We start from the raw sequence: 23,538 nt of genomic DNA, 5'->3' as shown, positions 1-23,538 counted from the left end.
GGAGAAACAAACACAACGGAGACATTAATTTAAAAATTGATTTTTCAGCATTTGGAATCTGCTGTGAATCTTTAAGGATAAAAATCACAAGTCTGATGTAAAAAAAAATTTTTTTAACACCCTTAATATACATATGCCCATAATGGTGTTTCTATGTGTGACTTCATCATATGACTTCTGTGTGACTTCTTTATGAAGTCATTTATACCAATCAATCACGCATATTTTGCTGATCAATATATGCTTTAGATTATCCGTCATGGCTTCTTGGTTGTTAAGATATACCAAAAAAAAAAGAAAAGATGTTTTTCGGACCATGTTTTCCTTGTCCTTGACCAAATGACACCAAAATCTAATCACCTCTATCAATCCAAGTAATATTCTTATCAAGTCTGAAGGAAATCCGTCAAGCCGTTTTTGAGTCATCTTGTCCAAAACAATACCCTGTTATCCCTGTTTCATGCAGGTAATAATATTTGGTAAACTATTAAGTACAAGAGGGATTAACAGTACTTCAGGTGGAAACCATAAAGATAAAACACAGAATCCAGTTCTTTGTCTGAAATCCACTGGCCCTAAATAATGGCTACTAAATGATTTCATCGGGTTCTTATATTTAGTGCATTCAGAAAATTAATGTGTCTTGGTTCTTCTCAGAATGGCCCAGACATATTATTTCTGAATATAAAGTCAGACACAGTTTTTCCTTGTAGGATTTGTGATCTGAAATTAATTTTTATTAAAGGTGATGACACATTCTGGCAGCATATGCATCGTGCTGGTCAGAGAGTTACTTCGATGGTGTCTATAGATAATTCCCCCTCAAAGACAGCTCTACAGTTTAAGATGTTTTAAGCCATAAAGTTATGAATAATTAGGTGCATGGTCGCTTTGAGTGACAGCGGCTGAGCCCAGCATCTCCACCTCTCATAACACCCGCAGAGGGGGTCTGCCCTGTTTTCAGAAGGCCCAGTTGCCAGAAAAATGTGTCTTTTGGGGCATTCCTTTATTTTTGCCCCTGGAAATTGTGCAACAATTTACAGTAATAATGTTATACAAAAAGTGTTACAGGATAAGTTTGGTTGGATAATGCAGCTGTTGTTCATGGTTTGTTTGTAGACTTCTGTGCAGTTCCTCTGCTTGCACTGTTGAGATAAGTACATGTTCATATTAGAGCTGAAACAACTAATTGAGTTAATCAATCAAAATCGATGATTAAAATAGTTGTCAACTAATTTAGTCATCAGTTAGTTGCTAAATAACTGTTTTACCGCAAATGTTTTATTTCTTCCATATAATCAGCCGAGCTTTGCTTTGAATCTTGAGCCAATGAAGGAGTGCTTCGAGCTGCTGCTTCATTGGTTTCATTTGTTTTATGTCGCTTTATCTTAATTTTTTCCCCACTAAAACCCTAAAGAGCATATGTCTGTGAGGAATATTTACAGTTTTTATGTTAAACTGACCTGGTATAGTATTCTGAAACAGTTGATAGATGGGTTAGGGTTAGGGTCTATGGGGGTTAGGGTTAGGGTTACCGTCAGCATTCCATTTGATTGTCGTCCAACCTCCCAAGTTTGACGTCTTGCATGAACATTGACGATATCAGAACAGATCAACAGCTAAAGATCCAACAAGCTGAACGTGACTCGTCCATGAGTGGGACGAATAGCAACGTTTTCATACAGAAACAATGGCGGCCAGAACGTTTGATCAACTCCTGTAACTATTTACGCACGTTTGCATGCAGTCTGTGGCTGGAGAGGCTGTATGCACACACAGACGGTTGTCAAGACAACCAGAACTCGCGCCTGAATGTTTACATGAATGTTTTGTTTTGATTTTGTTTAAAACATCAAAGTCGCCGTTCATTTTTATTTTGTTTCGGTTTTGTTTTGTTCTTTTATGCACCGTGGACTCGCTGCTTTTCGGTGATGAGAGAAGTGACAGCTCATTCGTACACTTTTTCTCAACGATTTGTGACTTTGGGACTGTTTTTCCTTCATTCAGCTATTGCTGTATGCTGCGTGACTGGGCCTTATGTACATGTGATTTCTTACTTTTTTATTTTTAATAAATTTGCAAACAAATCCCACAGAAAACTTTGTCATTATGTGTAGAATTTTTCTGAAAAACAAACAAACAAGAATGTCATTCATTTTGCAATAAGGCTGTAACATAATGTGGAAAAAGTGTAGTGCTGTGAATATTTTACAGATGCACCGTTAATCGAAGACATTTCTGTTTTATCTGATGTAGAGCAGACATGCTCAAAGTACTCTATAATGATGCCTCACATTCATCCATTCACGCACACTTTCACACCAATGTCCGCATACTGCCATGCAAGGAGCTCATCTGTACACAAGGAGCAACTTGCTCAAGGAAATCGTAGTTTCATGTTAGATGAGGAACTGAACCAAGGATTGTCCGGTCAGAAGCCAAACCTCTGTATCCTCCAGTCTGGCACCTCCCTCTGAAGCAAACCATGTTTCATACTCCAGTTACCAAAGCAGCACCCACAGCCTGAGTTGCGTAGGGAGCTGCTCTTATCTCTGTACAGCTGAATAAGTCATGTAGCCTGTTATTGACTTAAGGCTGAACAGGCCTGTTCTCAGTGTTCTGTGTCACAGCTGAGTATTTACACTGCCTCGCAGTATTTACCTTATGTGTGTACATACAATTGTCTGTCTGTTGTATAATAGAACACACTAGTAGCGTGATGATTTATTTTATTTTTTTGTACTTTACATTTCATACATTGCACTTTGTTTTCCACCAAATTCTTCTCCGCCTGATATTGTCCTCTTGCTCATAATCAAATTGCTTTTGATCTTTGATTCAGATTGTCACCAGAGGTTGTGAGACGACAGAGATGACTCTGCGGCGCAATGGTTTGGGTCAGCTTGGTTTCCATGTCAACTTTGAGGGCATCGTGGCTGATGTGGAACCTTTTGGCTTCGCCTGGAAGGCAGGACTGAGGCAAGGAAGTCGATTGGTGGAGATCTGCAAGGTGGCAGTTGCTACTCTCACCCACGAGCAGATGATCGACCTGCTCCGCACATCAGTCACCGTTAAAGTGGTTATAATCCTGCCTTATGAAGACGGCACACCCCGAAGGTAATGCCTCCCTGTGATTATACTTGCCCAAGCACTTTGTAACGACACTACAGATGAAAGTTCCACAGAAAATTAGTACACTTTCTACTAGCTTTGGCAGTTCATAAAAGCAGGTGCTGACTAATATGTATGAGGTCATCACAGATACATGCTTCTTTTTCTCATTTGTACTCTAGGCCTTTGTAAAATAGTTTGATATTTGCGTAATTGTTCTTGATCATTCATGTAGAGAAATGCTTACACCTTTTTTTGGTGGTGTTGTTTGACTAGGTTTGAAATTGTGCTCTTTCTACTCCATGAGCCTGTAGAAAATTTTGACTTAATCTGCAACCAACTAAAGTGACTAAACAGTGCTTACAGTCCAGACCCAGTATACCACACAGTAGTTTAGTCCCTTCGCATTCTCCCTTGGTTCACTTGGGGTCGCCACAGCAGATCAAAGGTGAATTTCCATGTTGATTTGGCACAAATTGTACACCGGAAGGACCTTCCTGACCAAGCGGTAAATTTCGATGGCATCAGATGAAACTTGATGCAGTGTCCTCTCGACAGTTGGTAGCTGTTGTGGAGGATGTCTGTTATGTTTCGAGTATTTTATTACAATGTTTCGAGTATTTTATTACAAACACCAGGAATAATATGGCTTGTTGTGTGGTTAAACATCCTAATAGATCATCTAAGATCTCTAACAGATTGCTTATTTCATTCAGTATTCAGTAATTTCATTCAGGGTGTTTCAGGGACACGGGTGCGTGCATGTTTAGACTCAGTCAGTCCCATCACAACAAGAAGAAAAATTTCAAAAGATATTTTGCAATGTGCAGGCATGCATAGAACTTACTCTGAAAGCACATTAGCTTGTTTTATCTGTGACAGACAGCCAGCCTGGTGAAAGCCGTCATTTTTTCACTCTCATTTTCACCATCTTTGTTTTGCTTTTGCTTCAGCCTGGCAGATTTTTGTACAAGCAAATTATTTTTCCTCTCTCAAATAATTACAGTCAAATGTCTTTATAGTCTGTCAGAGGAATACATGCACATAATCTCTTTTTTTTTTTTTTTTCTTTGTCCTTATGTTGGATAATCACAAAAATCCAAAATAGGCTAATTACAATTAATAAAAAAAAAAATATTTATTGCATTTATATATTTGCTAAATCTTTTTGCAAGAATGTCAGTTATTATTGGAGAATTTTACAATGAGGTTTGATGAAGACGAATGAAATCTATTTCATAGATTAAATCCAATGTGTAATTTTTTTTTATAATACTGTCAACATGTCAAGTTTTCTGAATGAGTTTGATCTCAAAAACAAATGTCCACACTGTACATATTATGGATACGCTTATAACTGTTTCAACTTTAGCTTCTGGTCTGGCAATAGAGGACTAACATATTTGCTCACCCAGATGGTGGGCTAACATGCTTCATCTGTGAATCCAACATAGCAGCCTCTCTGGCAGAACCGACATTTAATCCTCTTACCGTGATCTGTGATGATGCACAATGATACAGTCATAATTGCTGTTAATGGAAGCTTTAACCAGTCAAATCGGATGTCTTTCAAAACTATTTCGTTGTCCATAAATGTTCCCAGTTTTTAAAAATTTGTTTGACAGTTTTTGGCTCATACCGCATCACTGAAACTTGTGGCCAGGTTTTCGATTAGTTAAATGTATTCAGAAATGTGCAGTGTGATGGGCAGCTTGATGATTTATCAAGGCTAAGACTGAAATTGCATGTATAATGAGCACCTTTGACAACTTTGTGCTAACTTACGCAGTGTTGTGTGAGCAATGAAGACACATATCTGCTTCAGAGTCATTCCCCATTAGCTGTTTGGGTAAATGCATTTCTGTATTTTCGCTCAGTAAGCTTGATTAAACATTAATTTATAGTGGCCTGTTTTTAATTAAACTAAACAGTCACTGCCTAAATAAAATTAACCCTGTAATGTCGTACCTATTGTAGTTTCTCCCGGTTCTTTATGTAATATACTGCCCCTTACCAAGAACCAAAGCGTTATATTCCTCATTTTGAATTTATTGAAAGTCACGTTGAAACCAGGCTCGGGTCTGCCACAGACTCCATCTTGTGACGGGAGCACGAAGGCGGTGCGCACAACACCTTTATACGAGGTCTGTTAGAAAAGTATCGGACCTTTTTATTTTTTGCAAAAACCTGATGGATTTGAATCACGTGTTTGCATGAGCAAACCTTGAACCTTCGTGCGCATGCGTGAACTTTTTCACGCCTGTTGATTGCATCATTTTCTGGTAAGCAGCCTTTGTGTGAGGTCGTGTGCAGTGCGCTCGGTGGATTTTCATTTCAAGGAAAAAGACGGAACGACTGGAGCAGCGCCACATCAAATTTTGCCAGAAACTGGGCGACAGCCAGGTGGAAACCATTCGGATGTTTCAGATGACTTTTGGTGACTTTTCAGTCGTGTGACTATCCGAGAAATTGTGGAAGAGGTAGGCATGTCACAGCATGTCCTGTGAGACTTCAACACGGACGCGCTTTTGCTCTGCCGTCAGAAGCAGCATGAATTTCACAGCCACTCTTTTCATGGCCAAATCTTCTGTCTTCTACAGTGGAAATCTTCTACAGTTGAATGTACCGAAAAAGTGCTGATGTCCACCTCTTCTGCAATTTCTTGGATAGTCACACAACGGCCCCGCATCACCACAGCATTCACTTTGTAATGATCTGGTCATTTCAGCATGTTGATGGCCGACTGGAGCGTGGCTCGCTCTCCACTGTTGCGCGGATGTCTTTAAACCAGTTGTACCACTCCTTAATCTGTGTGATGCCCATAGGATCGTCACCAAAAGCCGTTTGAATCTTCTGAATGGTTTCCACCTGGCTGTCGCCCAGTTTCTGGCAAAATTTGATGCGGCGCTGCTCCAGTCGTTCCGTCTTATTCCTTGAAATGAAAATCCGCCAAGCGCACAACACATGTCCCACACAAAGGCTGCTTACCAGGAAATGACGCAATCGACAGGCGTGAAAAAGTTCACGCATGTGCAGGAAGGTTCAAGGTTGGCTCATGCAAGCACACGTGATTCAAATCCATCAGGTTTTTGCAAAAAAATAAAAAGTTCCAATACTTTTCTAACAGACCTCGTACAATGTGGGCATTCCAGTGGGTGTGTTTTAGTCTCACAATTCTAATGTTACTGGCTCTCACAGACAGGGGGAGCTCCACCCCTTTTCTTCAACCAAGTTATTTGATACATAGTGTAAGTTAATTCCTTTGTTTAAACTTTAAGCCAGATTTCAGGCTGTTATAAGGTTGTTCATGGACTGGCACCATCTTATCTGGCTGATCTGGTGGAACTCTACGTGCCGGCCCGGGCTTTGCGGTCGCAGGATGCGGGACTTCTCTGTGTTCCCAGGGTGAAGAACAAATCAGCAGGTCAAAGAGCCTTTTCGTATCATGCACCCACCCTGTGGAACAGTCTTCCTGCGACCGTGAGGCAGTCAGAGTACGTGGACATTTTTAACTCAAGACTGAAAACCTATTTTTATTCTTTCTTATGAATAGTTTTTATTTTTATCTGTTTTATTCTTTTACTTCTATTTTTATTTATGTATTTGAATTTTTTTTAATTCATTTTTAATTATTTATTAAATTTTATGTTGAATTGTTTTATGTAAGTAAATTACAAAAGCAAATACTTGATCACTAACATAAAATAAGGAATTAGCACAGATATTATCTAACACTATCCAGTGGTGGGCACAGTTCTGATAATCCGATAACCGATAATTATTGAAGATAATGTTTTCATTATCGGATTATCTTTTTAGATAACTTTTAAAAACATTATTGGACTAATTATCTTGCGATAAATTTTTGTTCCATAATTTTTAGACCGATAACGTGGTAAATAAAGTTGAACAGCTACAAATATATATAAAACTTAAAATCATTTGAGCACCTACCTGTTAAATGTCTCATAGCTGATGTGTAGTTCTACCCTCTGCAAAACAGAAAAGAGCTGCTTTAAAAAGAAACCGCTCCATCCTTTGTAGACAAAGAAAAACTGGTCCCAAAAAAAAAAAAAACCTCATTTCTCTTAACCCCATACTGATACGCGGGCAATATCTGTTGGGAAAGTGTAGGAACACGGACCCACAACAGGGGGCGCAAATGAACGGACAATGGAGTAAGTCAAAATAACAACGCTTTACTGTTGTGAATGTGCACAACGAATACAACCAATTACAGAAATGGACAAAAGTCAATACACAAAGGTGTCGTGTGGGCAGGCTCGAAGATCGGAGACGCCTCTCCAAGGTAAGACCGGAACCACACGGCTTCCTCCGCCACAGGACCCCGGGAATACTGGAGCCGCCAAGTCCCGAACTCCCAGGTGGCCACTGCCTCCGCGTGTCGGACCTGGTACTGCTGGCGAGGGAAAAAGAACAGTTAGATGGGGGCGCGTTTGCACCCAGAACTCCGAACGGCAGGAAAGGTACCTCCACCTCTCGTTGGAACAGTAAACCAATAACTAGCTCAGTCAAAACTGTGTACTCAGTAGGCTTTGATATGTTACCTCTCTGGTAGAAACGATATCTCGGCAATGAGGTGGAGATGCCGTCCTGCTGATATACCCCACTGATGATTGCCGTCAGCTGTCTCAGGTGATGGGTGACAGCTGTCACCGAGGCTGCTCCCGTGAGGCGGCGGCGCCCTCTGGTGCCTGGAGCCCGCACTCCAGGCAGGGCGCCCTCTGGTGATGGTGGGCCAGCAGTACCTCCTCTTCAGCGGCCCACACAACAATATCACCCAAGTCGTCCAGAGGCATACAATTTTTAACTTATGGTTCAACTTTTAACCAAACTAATTTCAGACAAGTTATTTAAATTAATGTCATGTCTGAAGTTTTGTAAAGCGGGAAATATCAGATATATGTTTTAGTTTTAAAGTAATGCACTAATTTTTAAGGTTTTAGTTTGGATATATGCTGTGCCCAGCAGTGCATTATGGGTATAGGGTAATCTCAGTACGTTCACGACATGAGAAATGTATTTCAGACACGCTGATCAGGCTCTACGGACAACAGCATTAAACTCTAGTGCCTAAAACTCTCGTGAATATATTCTCTGGGTTTATATACGTTGTTATTGTGTCTGCGTTTATTAAATTCCATGCATCTTAAATGTAGCAGACACGGATTATCTGGAATTTTGTTTTGGCAAGTTTTTAAGGCCAGTAGTGTTCATTCCCCCATTGACGTATCCCATAATCCCTTGTGTGCCAGAGAGTCGCAGTTGACAACAACATATAGAGAATCAACACGATGACAGTTGTAAATTAATATTATACTACAAAATTTTTTTTTATGCTTTTGTCACGTTAATAAGAGACTGCATGATACCCTGAAAACTTGCTAAAACAATTATAACAAATAATCCATGTCTGTTACATTTAATCTGCGTGGAATTTAATAAACGCAAACCGAATTTCAGACATATTATATATTAGTCTCGAACAAAGAGGACAAACAGTGTTGCAAAGAACAATAATCAAGACGTTAAAGAGCAAACTTCACTTTCCCCCAGAACGACATGAACAGGAAGCGATTGTAGCTCACAGCAGCTCCCATTGAAAATAACAGAGAGACAGCCTGTGATTCTCGCATGTTTACATAAAATAAACACAATAACAATGTCTATAAACCCAGAGAATATATTCACAAGAGTTTTAGGCACAATATAAAAATAGTTTTATGTTGCGATGTTAATTGTGTTGTCTGTGTGCAGCGTGATCAGTGTTTCAGTGTAGATCTCAATGTTACTGAGATCTCGCAGCGCTGCGACCTCTCCGAGGTTTTGGGGGATTTGAAACGTCAGTAGGGCGAACAACCAACATTTATGTGTCAAGACAATATTGAGTGCACATTTTACAGTATCATAAAACGTGCGCACATTCTCTCCACATGCAAAACATTTTGTGATGACACTTCCAGGGCTCCGTAAAAATGCCTGTTTTTACAAATAAAAAAATGGAATATTTTACAAAAGCACATTTATCTGTAAACACCAACACACGACACAACGTCACATTAACGTGTTGGTTTACATAATGAATGACTGAACCAATCAGTGTTTAGCAGAGGCACATTTTACCCAGAATCCTTTGCGATCTGTCTGTTACAAAACCTCAGAATTAGTGCATTTTTCAACATTAAAAGATATATGTTATATTTTAACTTTGTACAAATGACAGAATTGACATTAATTATTATTATTCTATCGATATGAATGTTATTTATAAATTAAAACCATAAGTCAGCATGGCTTTATTTTCCAAGACCTCCGCCTGAGATGAGCGTTGTGATTGGTAGAGAGCTGTGCTTTGTGACTGCTCTCAGGTTGTCGCTGTGCTGGAAGCCATGTGGTAAACAAGAGCTTCCAGCAGGGGGCAAGATGTTTAAAGACAGAAGTGTGGACTCATTGTTTGGGTTTGTTGTCGCTTTTGCTGTTACCAGAAGTGATCGTGGTGTTAAAACTCAAATTCAGTTTATTAGTAGTTGCAAATGTACCAGAGACAATACTGAAATTTATCTGTTATCTGTAACTTCCGATACATTTTTGGGTGGTTTATCGTTTTATCTTTATCAAAGATAACTTTTCAGTTCATTTTTTGGTTATCTGTGCCCACCACTGACACTATCATGTTTGATACATCCATTTCATAGGTCAGGCATTATAGGGTTAAAAGTGACATTTATCATGTTTTTGAAGTAATAAAAATGTAAGTAGAAAGTTCTCTGCCCATTTGTGCTGTGCACAACTGCACAGGAAGTGACAGTCCTCATCGCCACTGTCTGTGGTCAGGACCGTGGACAGCCACCTACATATTAAGCGTACAAATGATTCTCATTCTACAGCAGTTCATCAAACTGTAGCCACAGAAGTCTACAGCTGTTCCCTTCACATTCTTATTGACACCGTCCCTTGCAGGAACGTACATTTGTAGATTGTCACCTTAAGAATGTTAATAAGAACAACACTAAATATATTTATTTAGGATATCCCAGCTTTCCACAGTATTCAGACACAAGAAAGGGACACTGACTTTATTTACAAGAGGGTGACTTCAGTGAATGCAATCAAAATCATGTGTTTTTAACTGCTACGGTGCTGAATCCGGGCTTGTGCCTCATGACTCACATCTCCTGTGAAAGAGCAGACAATTTATTTTCAGGGTATATACATTTTTGATTTGGTAAAGGTTCAGTGAATAACATTTTTTATTAAAATGCATGTGTTTTGGGGCAGCACGGTGGCTTTGTGGTTAGCGCTGTTGCCTTGAGCCCCTTTCACACCTGGCCTGCTTCAAGTTGCGTCATGACGATGCCCAGTTGATGCAACGCCACGTTGATGCAACCTAGTGCCAAGTTGATGCAGCCTAACACCACAATACCGTGAGGGACGCAAAGGGCGACGTGAAACGGACGCCAAAAATTAAACATGTTTAATTTTTTCTGCATTGAGTGCAGGACACAGAAAGGAAGTAGTTTTCTTGCAAATTGAGGCAACTTAACGGTACTTAACATGACTGGATGCCACACCCATACAATATAACGTTACCCAATGGCAATTTATGATGCCTGCTGTGCTCCATTGTTTTTTTATACCGTGTACACAATGCAGAAAACTATCCCACTCAAAGAGCACATGTGAACAATTAAAAGAAAAAAAATGCTCATTGTAGCCTGGCTGCAGCTCCTCAGCTCACCTCCTCAGGTACTCTCATGATTATGTTAAATAAAATTCATAAGTCCTGCTCACAGACTGATTGCCGGAGACAGGGCATTTCCACATCCACAGACTGTTCATGCACACATGTGCGCGAACGCCGGCTATAGCTCTGAGGTCACAGGAAGAAATATAAACTAGAAGAGAAATCAGACTGCAGACCTGCAGTGCTGCATAAAAAGAAATATAAACTAGAAGAGAAATCAGAGCGCACACCTGCTCATTTTACAGTCTGGCTGCAGCTGAGCTCCTCGGCGCTCTCATCTCCTCAAGCTTCCTGAACAAGCTGATATTAATTTGCAGTGGCAAGGGGCAGGACTGCTTTCTAATTACTGACAGATTTCAGCTGGTGTCTTGGGTTTCCCTGTCTTTTTGCACCTCTTTTCTTCAGGTGTTTTTCCCTTTATCATTTCACATTATTATACAGAACTTAATTTATGGACATCTATGGTTTGGTTGGATTACTTGGGTTGTTACTGACTTCTGGTGAAAATTTGATGTTAATAGCATGTTTAAATAAATATTTACTGAGAACAATAGTGATGTGTTCATTACTTATTGTTTTACCTGCTGTGTTTGTGTATATATATATCTATATATATATATATATATAGAGAGAGAGAGAGAGAGAGAGAGAGAGAGAGAGAGAGAGAGAATGGAGAATGTGTGCATCTCTTATTGTGTGTATTTTAAGCTTATGGTCATCACCATACAGTGCATCTGGAAAGTATTCACAGTGCTTCACTTTTTCCACATTTTGTTATCTTACAGCCTTATTCTGAAATGGATGAAATTATTATTTTTTTCCTCTCAAAATTCTACTCACAGCACCCCATAGTGACAACATACAAAAAGTGTTGTTTGCTTTTTTATTTTATTTTTACAAATTTATTAAAAATAAAAAGCTAAAAAAAATCACATGTACATCAGTATTCACACCCTTTGCTCAATACTGTGTTGATGGACCTTTGGCAGTCTTCTTGATTGTAAAACCACAAGCTTGGCACGCCTATCTTTGGACGGTTTTGCTCATTCCTATTTGCAGCAACTCTCAAGCTCCATCAGGTTGGATGGGGAGTGTCGGTGCACAGCCATTTTCAGATCTCTCCAGAGATTGTCAATCAGATTCAGGTCTGGGCTCTGGCTGGGCCATTCAAGGACATTCACAGATTTGTCCTGAAGCCACTCCTTTGATATCTTGGCTGTGTGCTTAGGGTCATTGTACTGCTGATAGATGAACTGTTGCCCCAGTCAGAGGTCAAGAGTGCTCTGGAGCACGTTTTCATCCAGGATGTCTGTATTCATTGCTGCATTCATCTTTCCTTCAATCCTGACTCGTCTCCCAGTTCCTCTCGCTGAAAAAAACATCCCCACAGCATGATGCTGCCACCACCATGCTTCAGTGTGGGGATGGTGTCTGGTTTCCTCCAAACCTGACACCTTGTATTCACGCCAGAGTCTTGAACTTCTCCCATATATGGATGATGGAGGTCACTGTGCTCATTGGGACCTTCAAAGCAGCAGAAATGTTTCTGTACCTTTCCCCAGGTTTGTGTCTCAAGACACTCCTGTCTTGTAGTTCTACAGACAATTCCTTTGACTTCATGCTTGGTTTGTGCTCTTACATGCACTGCCAACTGTGGGACCTTATATGTAGACAGGTGTGTGTCTTTCCAAATCATGCCCAATCAACTGAATTTACCCCAGGTGGACTCCAATTAAGCTGTAGGAACATCTCAAGGATGATCAGTGGAAACAGGATGCACCTGAGCTCAGTTTTTGAGCTTCATGGCAAAGGCTGCGAATACTTATGTACATGTGATTTCTTAGTTTTTGTGTTTATATACATTTGCAAAAATCTCTAACCTTTTTTCACATTGTCATTATGGGGTATTCTGCGTACAATTTTGAGGAAAAAATTAATTTCATAAATTTTGGAATAAGGCTGTAACACAGCTGTGCCCAACGCTGTTCCTGGAGGGTCCCTGTCCTGCATGTTTTCTAACTCTCCCTGTTCCACCTCCAGGCAATTAACTCCATCAGGTGTGCTCAGCCAATCAAGAGCTCGCCGACATGCACGGTGTCTGCGGCTTCTCCACTCGACACGGAAGTAAAACTGAGTATTTTCACATTTTTTTTTTTATTTTGTTTCATGGCTCATGGGATAATTTTGTCGTGTGCAGACTGAGATGTTATGAGCAGATGAGGGACTGCGAGTGTTTCAAATTATAGCGCAAAGTGGCTTGTTAACAGCAGAGACTCGATCCGTCAGCTGCAATTAACCTATTACAGCCGGCGCTGTAACCTGGCACCAAACTTGTGACAATTGGACTTTTCTTCAACCAGGACATAAGGAATTAAATTATTTTCAGAAGTCGTTTTGTAAAGGTGAATAATTTTTCATCAGACTGCAGATGACCTCACTAAAACAGACAGGTGAATTGTTTTGATATTTAATAATAGCATGTTTATCATGCTACTAACGTACAGTACACTAACTGTATTCAAGAAGGAAACAAGATTTATTTAAAAAAATATAGCTGATATTTTCAGTCCCTCGTGTCATTTTTCAGATTTGAAATGTATATGTACCTTTTTCTAAGAAAAAAAAAAAAATAAAAAATCCACACTTCCTCATCACTTTTTTCTGATGTCAAGGATAGTAAAACAAACTTTAAAAAAAAAAATTTTAGCAGACGATTATGACCAAAGAGCTTGGAAAAAAGTTTATAATCACCATTCTGTGTTCTGAACTCTACCAGTATCGTCACTGTTGTCAGACTGAAGGTTTTCCTCCAAGGTTTAGTCTGCCTCATTGTGGTCTAAAAAAGGCTCAGAATCATAAGGCTTATTCAGCTTATTCAAGACACACGTTCAGACTGGACAAAACTCCACACTAGAAAAAAATCATCAGAAAACAGCTCGATCTCCTCTATGTTTGCATTTGATTTGGGCTTGAATCAGCAGGTCCCATTCTGGTGATGGCATAACAACAATACAGCTATGGCTGAGGGCTGAAATAGAGTGCAGGCTTCAGACAGCTGTTGTTTATCCTTCATCCGTGCACTTATCAACTTTTATTGTTCAGGATTTTTTTTAAATATCAACATTTCATCATTTTTAGTGATTATTTGTGCACATTTTTTTGGTGTCACGTACATTTTAAAAGTCATGGGTACCAATAATTCTGACAAGGAGTGTATGCATGACCATAATGCTTAGTATGATGCATAATAAATGGATCTTGACCTACAAATGGGGTTTGTTGACAGCTGCATCAGGCAGATTAATAAGTTTTACAGCAGATGACTTTTGTGGCCTTTGCTTTTGAGTTCCACTGATATTTGCACGTCTTCAAATAGAAATTTTCAGCACAGTCTCATGGAAACCCACAAGGCTGTATCTCTGGCCTTGTGAAGTTTTCTCCCAAGGTTCCAACAAAACAAGAGTTTAGAGGTCACATGAAGAATCCGTAGGATCCTCAGCTGTTTTCATTGCTGTCTTTTTGAGTTATTGAAGTGGTGCATTCAACAATAAGTGCTCCAGTTTCTCCACTGTTATCTCAAAGGAAAGGAATTCAGCAGGGGCTCTGCGGCCCCTGTCACTGCCCACAGAGGTGGGGCTTAGTCCAACAACAACGGACAAGAGTCTCATGACCTTCATGCAATGTGCACTGACTTCACACTGCTGTTGTGACGATAAAAAAAAAAATATATATTTTCATAAGTATATTTAAATGCTGGAGAAGCATACAATATTTCTTTTGGAATATTTACTTTTCTACTTTTTCTACTTTTCTTATTTTTTTCTGTTCTGGAAAGAAAATAATGTTTAGGTGTTGGCTTAAATAATTAGCATGTGGTAGGAAACACATTGCAGTCATTTAAACAAGGCTTTATGTCAAAATCAACCGTGCCTTCAATTTGCTGCATCCAAACAGGTTGACTGGTACAGTACAAACTCCTAATCCTTCAAAAGATGTTTGACTTAAAGCGTTTTACCCCACTCTGTCTAATGCTGAAGGAGACATGGCTTTCATATTAACTATATCTAGTGGTCCTATATTTATTTATTTACACTGGTGTCAGGATGTGGTTTTAGCCCAGTGCAATACCAGAGTCTTGTCTGTCATCACCATGAAACGCTTTAAACAAGTTCAACATGTAAGACCGGGAACAAACTAAAGAGGAAGAAGATGGGAAATGATCAGCTTTATGAAAGAGAGTAGACTGTTAATTCATCTTCTGTTTTGTTTGGAGATGTAAGGGGAAAAAATGATCAGAAAGAAAATGTTTTCTTACGACAAGCTTAATAGCAGAAACCCAGTAACAACATATAGTCACTTAATTCACTATGCCCAGTATTTAAACAAATGCAATGCCCTATTAGAAATATGATACACAGTACTTGTGTTTTGTTCTTTGTGATCAAAACACTTGTGTTGGCTTGACAGGGTGAGTAACCTGAATATAAGTGTGTTCAACCTGCACCAGCCATCTGCTGATAATGAGAATTGCCTGTGACATTCAGATGGCTGATGGTGACCTTACCTTTAAAGTGTCATCAGAATTGTCATCATGGATTTTCTTCCAGAATGAAGTTAAGCCGGCTTTCTTGCTTTCTATGCCAACACTCTGAAAGCGAGTGCTGCTAAACCAAAGTGAACCTGCATCACACATTGCTCTGCTTAATCCCATTCTTCAGAGGCGTCATTCTTTTCAGATCAATAAGGAAAGCAATCATAGATTTTTCTTTCATTTTTCGCGAACCTCTGCACTTCTCATTACACTTCACTTAATGAATATTTTGACAGTGGTCTGCAGGGCTGGAGGAGGTCGTGACCTCCCTGGGTCCTTGCTTTGACATGCAATCTGACTATGAGAATGGCTTAGCATGAGTGCATAGTGACAGCTCTCTGACACTTCTGAGGTCTAAGGTCCTGTGGTCACTTTGATCTATTGTAACTCATTAAGAGGAAAACGCTGAGGGAGCTGCATTTTCACCTTCATTTTGACAGGACACTCACCTCAGCTCTATTTTTTTGAGTAATCATTTTAAGTTCACCAAGAAGGTTATGTTATTGAATTGTTGGCAGGATCACTCAGAACATAATCCCCTCCTGCCACACACACACACACACACACACCACCACCACCACCACCAATAATGAACCTTGATGAAACAATTGGGTCTGGTCTAGAATTGATAACATTACATGTACATTCTGTGGATGTGAATAAAGAGTTAGGAATGCATATATGTATTACAAAGTAGTGGATAATATATCAGATTTTTCATCAGATTTTATGAAAAGATATGCCCTATACTGAAATAAATGTTGGCTGCAGATACAGCATGGTGGCCAAGCAGTTAGTGCATTGCTTTAAAAATAAAAGGTTCCTTCATGTTCAAGATCACCCATGCCCATTCTTCATCCATCCATTTTCCATACGTGCTTACTCCAGATAAGGGTCATGGGGAGCTGGAGCCTGTACCAGCAGTCATAGGGCGTGAGATAGAATACACCCTGGACAGGACGCCAGTCTGTCACAGGGCCACATATAGACAAACAAACACATTCACACCCGCACACACACCTGCAGACAATTTTCCAATTCACCTAACCTGCATGTCTTTGGATGTGGGAGGAAGCTGGAACAGCCAGTGGGAACCCACGCAAACACGGGGAAAGCAAACTCCACACAGAGAGGCCGTAAGTGGGAATCGATCCAATGACGTTCTTGCTGTGAGGCAACAGTGCTAACCACTAATCCATCGTGCTGCACATGCATTCTTCCAAAAAAAATTCCTTGATATATATATATAGATATATATATATATCATTTATTTTTATCATTTAAAGATGTGTTGTTTTGAGCTTAGGATGAGGTTTGCACCCTAATTATGACTTGTACTTTCTGCAGTATCATGTCAGATAAATTACTTTGTCAAATTGCTTTACTATGATAGGTCAGACACCTGGGTTTGGTTGGATGACTTTACCAGCTCGATTTCTATGACTTTGCACCACCATCCATGAGCTTAGGTTTAGCAGTTGACCAAACACACATTTCCTGCTGTTACGCCATGATTTACACACTGGCAGACGGACTGCCCTATGCATTACAAGCATGGAGCACATTCCTCTCATCTCAGTCCAGCATGATGGCTATTTATGTTTGCAGTTAAGCATGTAAACTGCTGCACTGCAATGTTGAGATCATTAAAGAAATGTTCTTTGTTGTTTTTTTTGTCATGTTGGGGCAAAAAGCACAGCTAAAGACCATTAATGTTGACACGCTGCAAGCTGGGATTACCTGTTGAGAGAATAATTGCATGTGGCAACTTGGAATGACCACGTACACACAGTTAGTCAAAGTAAATGAGTGTGTTTCCTGCTGTGTTATGAACCTAATTCACCAACAGTCTCAAGGATTCAACATGAGCATTTACAAAAGCACTTTGAAGAGTGCATACCTCCACCAAAGCCATATATCACTCACTATATTACACCCCTGTCACACCTTGACAATTTAACCAGCGTATGCCGAACGTATTAAAACGCTGGCATATGCAAATGTATGTCTAATAATTTATGCAGCTGTTACACCATAGCGATTTAGTCAGTGTATGCTGACAGCCCTGTTTCCACCAAGCGGTTCAGGTCGGTACTGCACAGCATGGTACGTGTCGAAATGGTTAAGTCTGGCTTGGTTTGCAGTTCCACTGCCGACAGAACCCTATTGTTTGGCAGGTGGTGCATGTAAATATTCGGGTGCTCGATGGTGTGCCTGTCAATATTTACATATCACTTATGTAACCACACCATTAGGATGTGGTTACCAAGTGACATGCCAAGAACCTGCTCACAGACTATTGTCATTAGATGGTTCTGGAACAGTGACATAGCCCTGCCTTACGCCACTGTTGATGGGGAACCAGTCTGAGTGTCTACCATTCATACGCACACAACTCTTGGTGCTGTGGTACAGTTGCTTTAAGAGTGTGGTGATCTTGACTGGGACTGCAGTGAGATGGAGGAGGACGAAAACAAGAGATGGTCTTGTAGTTAGACCCACAGCTCTAGTAGGAGGTTGGCAATAAAGAGTCCAGCCACCTGTGGACCAGTTTGATTCAAGGGTTTTTCTCTGAGAGGGATTATTCACCCCCTTCTGCCACAGCCTTTGCAATCAACCAGCACAACCATCTCATGCCCCACCATGTATACATGTGTGACCACAGGAAAATATGTATAGCTTACACCCCCCCATTGATTTCTGGAGAATGGACTGTGGAAGGGGGGCAGTGTAATTATGCTTTTGGAGAGTTAGCAGAGCATTCATGCCATTTAATCCTTGCCTACCTACCCAGACATACACACCAACCTTTTACCCAACTGAATTATTTATGGAAAAACACATCATAGACCTCATCCATCTAAAAGATTTTTATATGAATAGAAATGGTAATCGGGATAGAAATGGAGAGGAGAAACATCTTGTGTGTAGAGCTCTGATCAGTAATTCTGATTAAGTGGCACATTGCATTTTTAAAATGGGGGAAAAAGAGAAAATTACATCTATTTGCAATGATCCTGTAAGGCATCAGTGTGTGAAGGTGTATGCCATGGTGTTTGTGGTCACTTCTTTTTTTCTACATGCTTGTCTATTTTGTAAACAAATCCTGATTTTCTTCCATTTATTCCCAATAGGGGTTCACCAGAGCATTGTACTGTGGGAGTACACCGCTCTTCCCCCATGCATTGGCTTTAATTTCTGTCATATTGCACCATATTCAGGTACTATCATACAGTGTAATTCTGGTTCATACATGTAACAGCTAATGCATTGCCATTAGAAGTGATGTGAAGTACTGGGCATGTAGAGCACCATGATAAAGTTGTGACAGACAACTTTATCAGAAAAGCTAAAAAGGCTGCAAAGCGGCACCTCATTAGTGTGCATTCCCTTCTCACTCCAGTAGTTGTGGTCCTCCAACTCACACTCCACTTGCAGGGCATATCTGCGGATGACATTCATCATCACCTCTTCAATGTTCAACTTCACACTCATCACTCTGTCAGACATTCACTTCACGTCCAACACACTCTCAACAGAGTCTTTCTTCACGATTACTCATATGCCTTTTCTGCTCCCATCCTCACGATGATAGAAGAATTTGAACCCACCTCTGATCCTCCTGGCTGTATTCTCCTTCCACTTGGTCTCTTGCAAGCAATATGTCAACCTTTCTCCTCTCTATCACATCAGGCAGCTCTCTCTATTTTCCGATCTTATTGTCAACATCCAGAGTTCCAGCTCACTTACACACTTGTACCTAGACATGCCCTGTCCAAGACAGTATTAGTGTGTTTTGGTTTTGTCAGAGGAGCACAAACATTATCACTGCCCTTCTCCTGAATTTGGGGATCAGGTAAAGAATTTATGACAGACACTCTGAATTTTTGAATTTGATGCTGTGACATGTCCATGTTTAAATTATAAGATGTATTCTAAAGTTGTCATTTGGCAGTAATATTTGCTGTGTTCTGTGTACATGTTATATTGAAAATTTGCATATACATTTGCTGTACATATCGTGATACAGTGTACACTTTTTATAGTAACTCCAGCTGTACTTCTCATTGTGGTAATTGTATGATTTGATAAAGCTGGCAGTGTCTACCATGTTTCCATTCTGTTAAAAATCACAGGTGATTGAAACCCACCACTATTTTTTTATTTAAAATGGCTGATAAAATGCAGTGTTTTAAAAAATTATAGTTGACCTTTATTGGTAGAATTGATGCTTCACTTGGCTATGACCGGTACATGCTGTTTTAGAGATGTGGGGATGGATCGGTTATGTGCTTGGGTGGTTGTCATCCAGGACCCAAAGTGCTTCCATGGTGTCACAGAGCGAAGCACCAGTGCATGCTCGCACACTCGACATTTCTCTGCTTGTGGGTAATTTTATCAGAAAAGCTAAAAAATGTTTGTAAATGCAGGTTGGTTAGTATGTACTTGATCAGGGTTGTAAGAAACTCTAGATGTTAAGACCATTTGACTGCATGACCCTGATGAGCTTTTAGATCTAATACAGATCTAATACAAGTTTCACATCGATGCTGCTAAGTTACATTCAATTACTGTGCTTTTCCACCTCATTTGTCTCAAATATTCATTATCAGTTTTAATTAAACATCCATAATAAACACAAGATACATTTTTAATGTATTTTTTTGGAGGTACACAGTTGTCCAATGCTAACGTCGTGTCAGAAGCTAATGATCTCATTAGCTTCTCAGTCAGCCAAGCGGAGGTGGAAAACCCCGTCTTCTGTGAGTAAAACTCCAACCACATATTTGTTCCACCCACCCACTAAACCAGCTGATTGTATTGAGTTCAACTCTTAAGGCAGCTAGATGAGCTAATCAGGGAAATCACCTGTTTCAGGTCAACAGGTACAAACAATACATCGTAGGAACTTTACTCACTAAAGCTGGGGATTTCCACCTCTGCAACCACGTAACTAAGTTTAACTGTTGGGCGTTTTAGTAAACACACCCAGGCCTAATCACTCCAGTCCTATATATGTTACTTAGAATCTTTCTGACAATGTGGGATATTGTGAAATGGTTTCCAAACAGTTCTAAGACTTTGGGATTCATGGGTACCACACTGGGACTGTTTCCACCGCAAGAAACTGCAGGCCATGTTCAAGGGTCTGATATCTTTGCATGTGTCACCCCTAAAAAAAGATTCTTTTGGTGCCTTTTCCAGGGACAGGCAAGTCTCTGTTGTGGGTTATGTGGCACTCAGTGCTGATTGGTCAAACTTACACACAGAAGACAAGTACTATTTGTTAAAGTGAAAGTTAAGAATTGTGTCCACATGTTCTCATCAGTTTCCAGGTGGGCTCCAGATAGAAATCAGGAAGCACCCGAAGCTGCAAAAAAGGGGTAGAGCCAAAGCTGGCAGTGATCTTGCCACTGGTGACACCTATTCACATCATGGAATATGTTGCCACCTGCTTGCTGCGCTGCCACTCTGAGCTTTAGGATAACAGATTGGGTACAGATCTGCATTGGAATTTGCTACAAATCTAATGGCGCCAGCTTGCAGCAGGGTTCCCAGGACATTGCAGATGGCTGGCTAAGTTGCCACGAGCTTGCGGTGACCCGGTTGGGTTCCCAGTGATTTCTGTCGGTGTCGAAATTTTTAACCGTCCAAAATTTTGTTCCTAATTTATCCCAATGATCCTGACATTTCAGATGGTGGGCAACCTGCTGCAGAATGACCATGTATGCTTGCAGATGGATTGTGGCAGGGTTGGTGATTATCCCGTGAATTTGCTGTTTGTGTTGACTGTGTTTTCTATCGCGAAGTCAACCACAACCTAACAGGATGCATGTGGACAGTGGGTTTAAGAGATGAGCAGAATGGAGAGAAAAGATAACTGATCCCGAAGCACTGCCAAGATAAAAGAGAGCAGTAGAACCAGGATTACAGCCACCACAATAACAAATACGGAAGAACAAATACTGTTTGTGCAATCCAGTGGGAAGCCAAGTAAATATATATATATATATATGTGTGTGTGTGTGTGTGTGTGTGTGTGTATGTATGTATATAAAATTTCTGCATTTGCCTTCTCAACATTGAATGCTAATGATAGCTAGCAAGCAAACTATTTTTTTAATCTTACCTTGCATCTAATATTAGGGTTAAGGTTTGTTTGTTTGCTAGCTTTCACTAGCATTAAGTGCTTGTGAAAGCTACAACCCCAATTCCAGTGAAGTTGGGACATTGTGTGAAATGTAAATTAAAAACAGAATACAATGATTTACAAATCCTCGTCAACCTATATTCAATTGAATATACCACAAAGACAAGATATTTAACGTTCAGACTGATACACTTTTGTTTGTGCAAATATTTGCTCATTTTGAAATGGATGCCTGCAACATGTTTCAAAAAAGCTGGGACAGTGGCATCAAAAGACTGGGAAAGTTGATGAATGCTCAAAGAACACCTGTTTGGAACATTCCACAGGTGAACAGGTTAATTGGAAACAGGTGCGTGCCATGCTTGAGTATAAAAGGAGCATCCCCAAAAGGCTCAGCTGTTCACAAGCAAAGATGGGGTGAGGATCACCACTTTGTGAACACCTGTGTGAAAAAATAGTCCAACAGTTTAAGAACAAGGTTTCTCAATGTTCGGGTTGCAAGGGATTCCATCATCTACAGTCCATAATATAATCAGAAGATTCAGAGAATCTGGAGAACTTTCTACATGTAAGTGGCAAGGCTGAAAACCAACACTGAATGCCCGTGACCTTCAATCCCTCAGGTGGCAATGCATTAAAAACCGACATTGTGTAAAGGTTCTTACTCAGGAACACTTCAGAAATCCGTTGTCAGTTACCACAGTTCATCACTCCATCTACAAGTGCAAGTTAAAACTCTACCATGCAAAGTGAAAGCCATACATCAACAACATCGAGAAACGCTGCCGCCTTCTCTGGGCCCGAGCTCATTTGAAATGGGCAGACACAAAGTGGAAAACTGTGCTGTGGTCTGATGAGTCCACATTTCAAATTGCTTTTGGAAATCATGGACGTTGTGTCCTCCGGACAAAAGAGGATAAAGACCATCCAGATTGTTACTAGTGCTAAGTTCAAAAGCCAGCATCTGTGATGGTATGGGGGTGTGTTAGTGCCCATGACATGGGCAACTTACACATCTGTGATGGCACCATCAATGCTGAAAGGTACATCCAGGTTGTGGAGCAACACATGCTGCCATCCAAGCAATGTCTTTTTCAGGGACGTCCCTGCTTATTTCAACAAGACAGTGTTATATAAAGTACCGGAAAATCACACTTAAGTAAAAGTACAGATACCCATTAAAAAAATGACTTTGGTAGAAGTTCAAGTCACCGATTGAAATGCTACTCAAGTAAAAGTCTTAAAGTATCTAGTATTTATTGTACTTAAGTATGACAACTAAATGTACTCATGTATTGAATGTAAAAGTACAAGTAAATGTTAATAATCAAAAATGGACTGATTTTTTTTTTTTTTATATTACAAAGTTTATCTAGGCTTGTAAATAACTGGTAGTATTAGTCAAAATACTGAAAATTCGGCACATCACACAAAAACACTTCAGAAACAAGGTTTCAAAACCTAAACGAGAGTAGGCTACTCACTTGGTGTTCACAAGCAACATTTATTTATTTCTATATGTATTTATTTATTTTTATTGTTACATGGTTTTATCTTTTCTGTTGTGTTTTGTTTCATTAGGTTTTTTCGTCTCTTTCTCTAAAATTGTATTGTAACATTATTAGTCTATTATTATTGACTATTATTGTCTATTATGTAGACTATTATTGTTGTTGCTATTATGAATAGCAATATGAATAAAAAAAATTAAAAAATTACAATTTAACTCTTTTACAACAACGAACGCTGAGCCATTAATTATACAGAAAACAAATCAACACAAACGTGCTGATGCGAACAGCTTAATGCTAACTTTAACATTGAAAATGCCATAGACATGCTAACGCGTTAGCATCAGTCCCGTTTTTAAGTTATAAAATACATCTATCAACTGTTTCAGAAGACCATAACAGGTTGGTT

The 23,538-nt window shown here is 39.8% G+C and overlaps 1 protein-coding gene across 3 annotated transcripts in view; it reads left to right on the top strand.

Moving 5' to 3' along the window:
• Positions 1-23,538, top strand: part of LOC117523091 (signal-induced proliferation-associated 1-like protein 2) — a 258,904-nt gene that overhangs the window by 166,132 nt on the left and 69,234 nt on the right. For all 3 annotated transcript variants that reach the window (XM_034184507.1, XM_034184509.1, XM_034184508.1), the window contains exon 9: positions 2,843-3,117. In XM_034184507.1, the coding sequence (XP_034040398.1) occupies positions 2,843-3,117 (275 nt within the window). The remainder of the gene's footprint in view (positions 1-2,842; positions 3,118-23,538) is intronic.

The sequence above is a fragment of the Thalassophryne amazonica genome, chromosome 13 (genome assembly GCF_902500255.1).
Source record: "Thalassophryne amazonica chromosome 13, fThaAma1.1, whole genome shotgun sequence".
Taxonomy (NCBI): Eukaryota; Metazoa; Chordata; class Actinopteri; order Batrachoidiformes; family Batrachoididae; genus Thalassophryne; species Thalassophryne amazonica.
The sequence above is the reverse complement of the archived record's forward strand: the minus strand, read 5'-3'. Positions and strand labels throughout refer to the sequence as shown.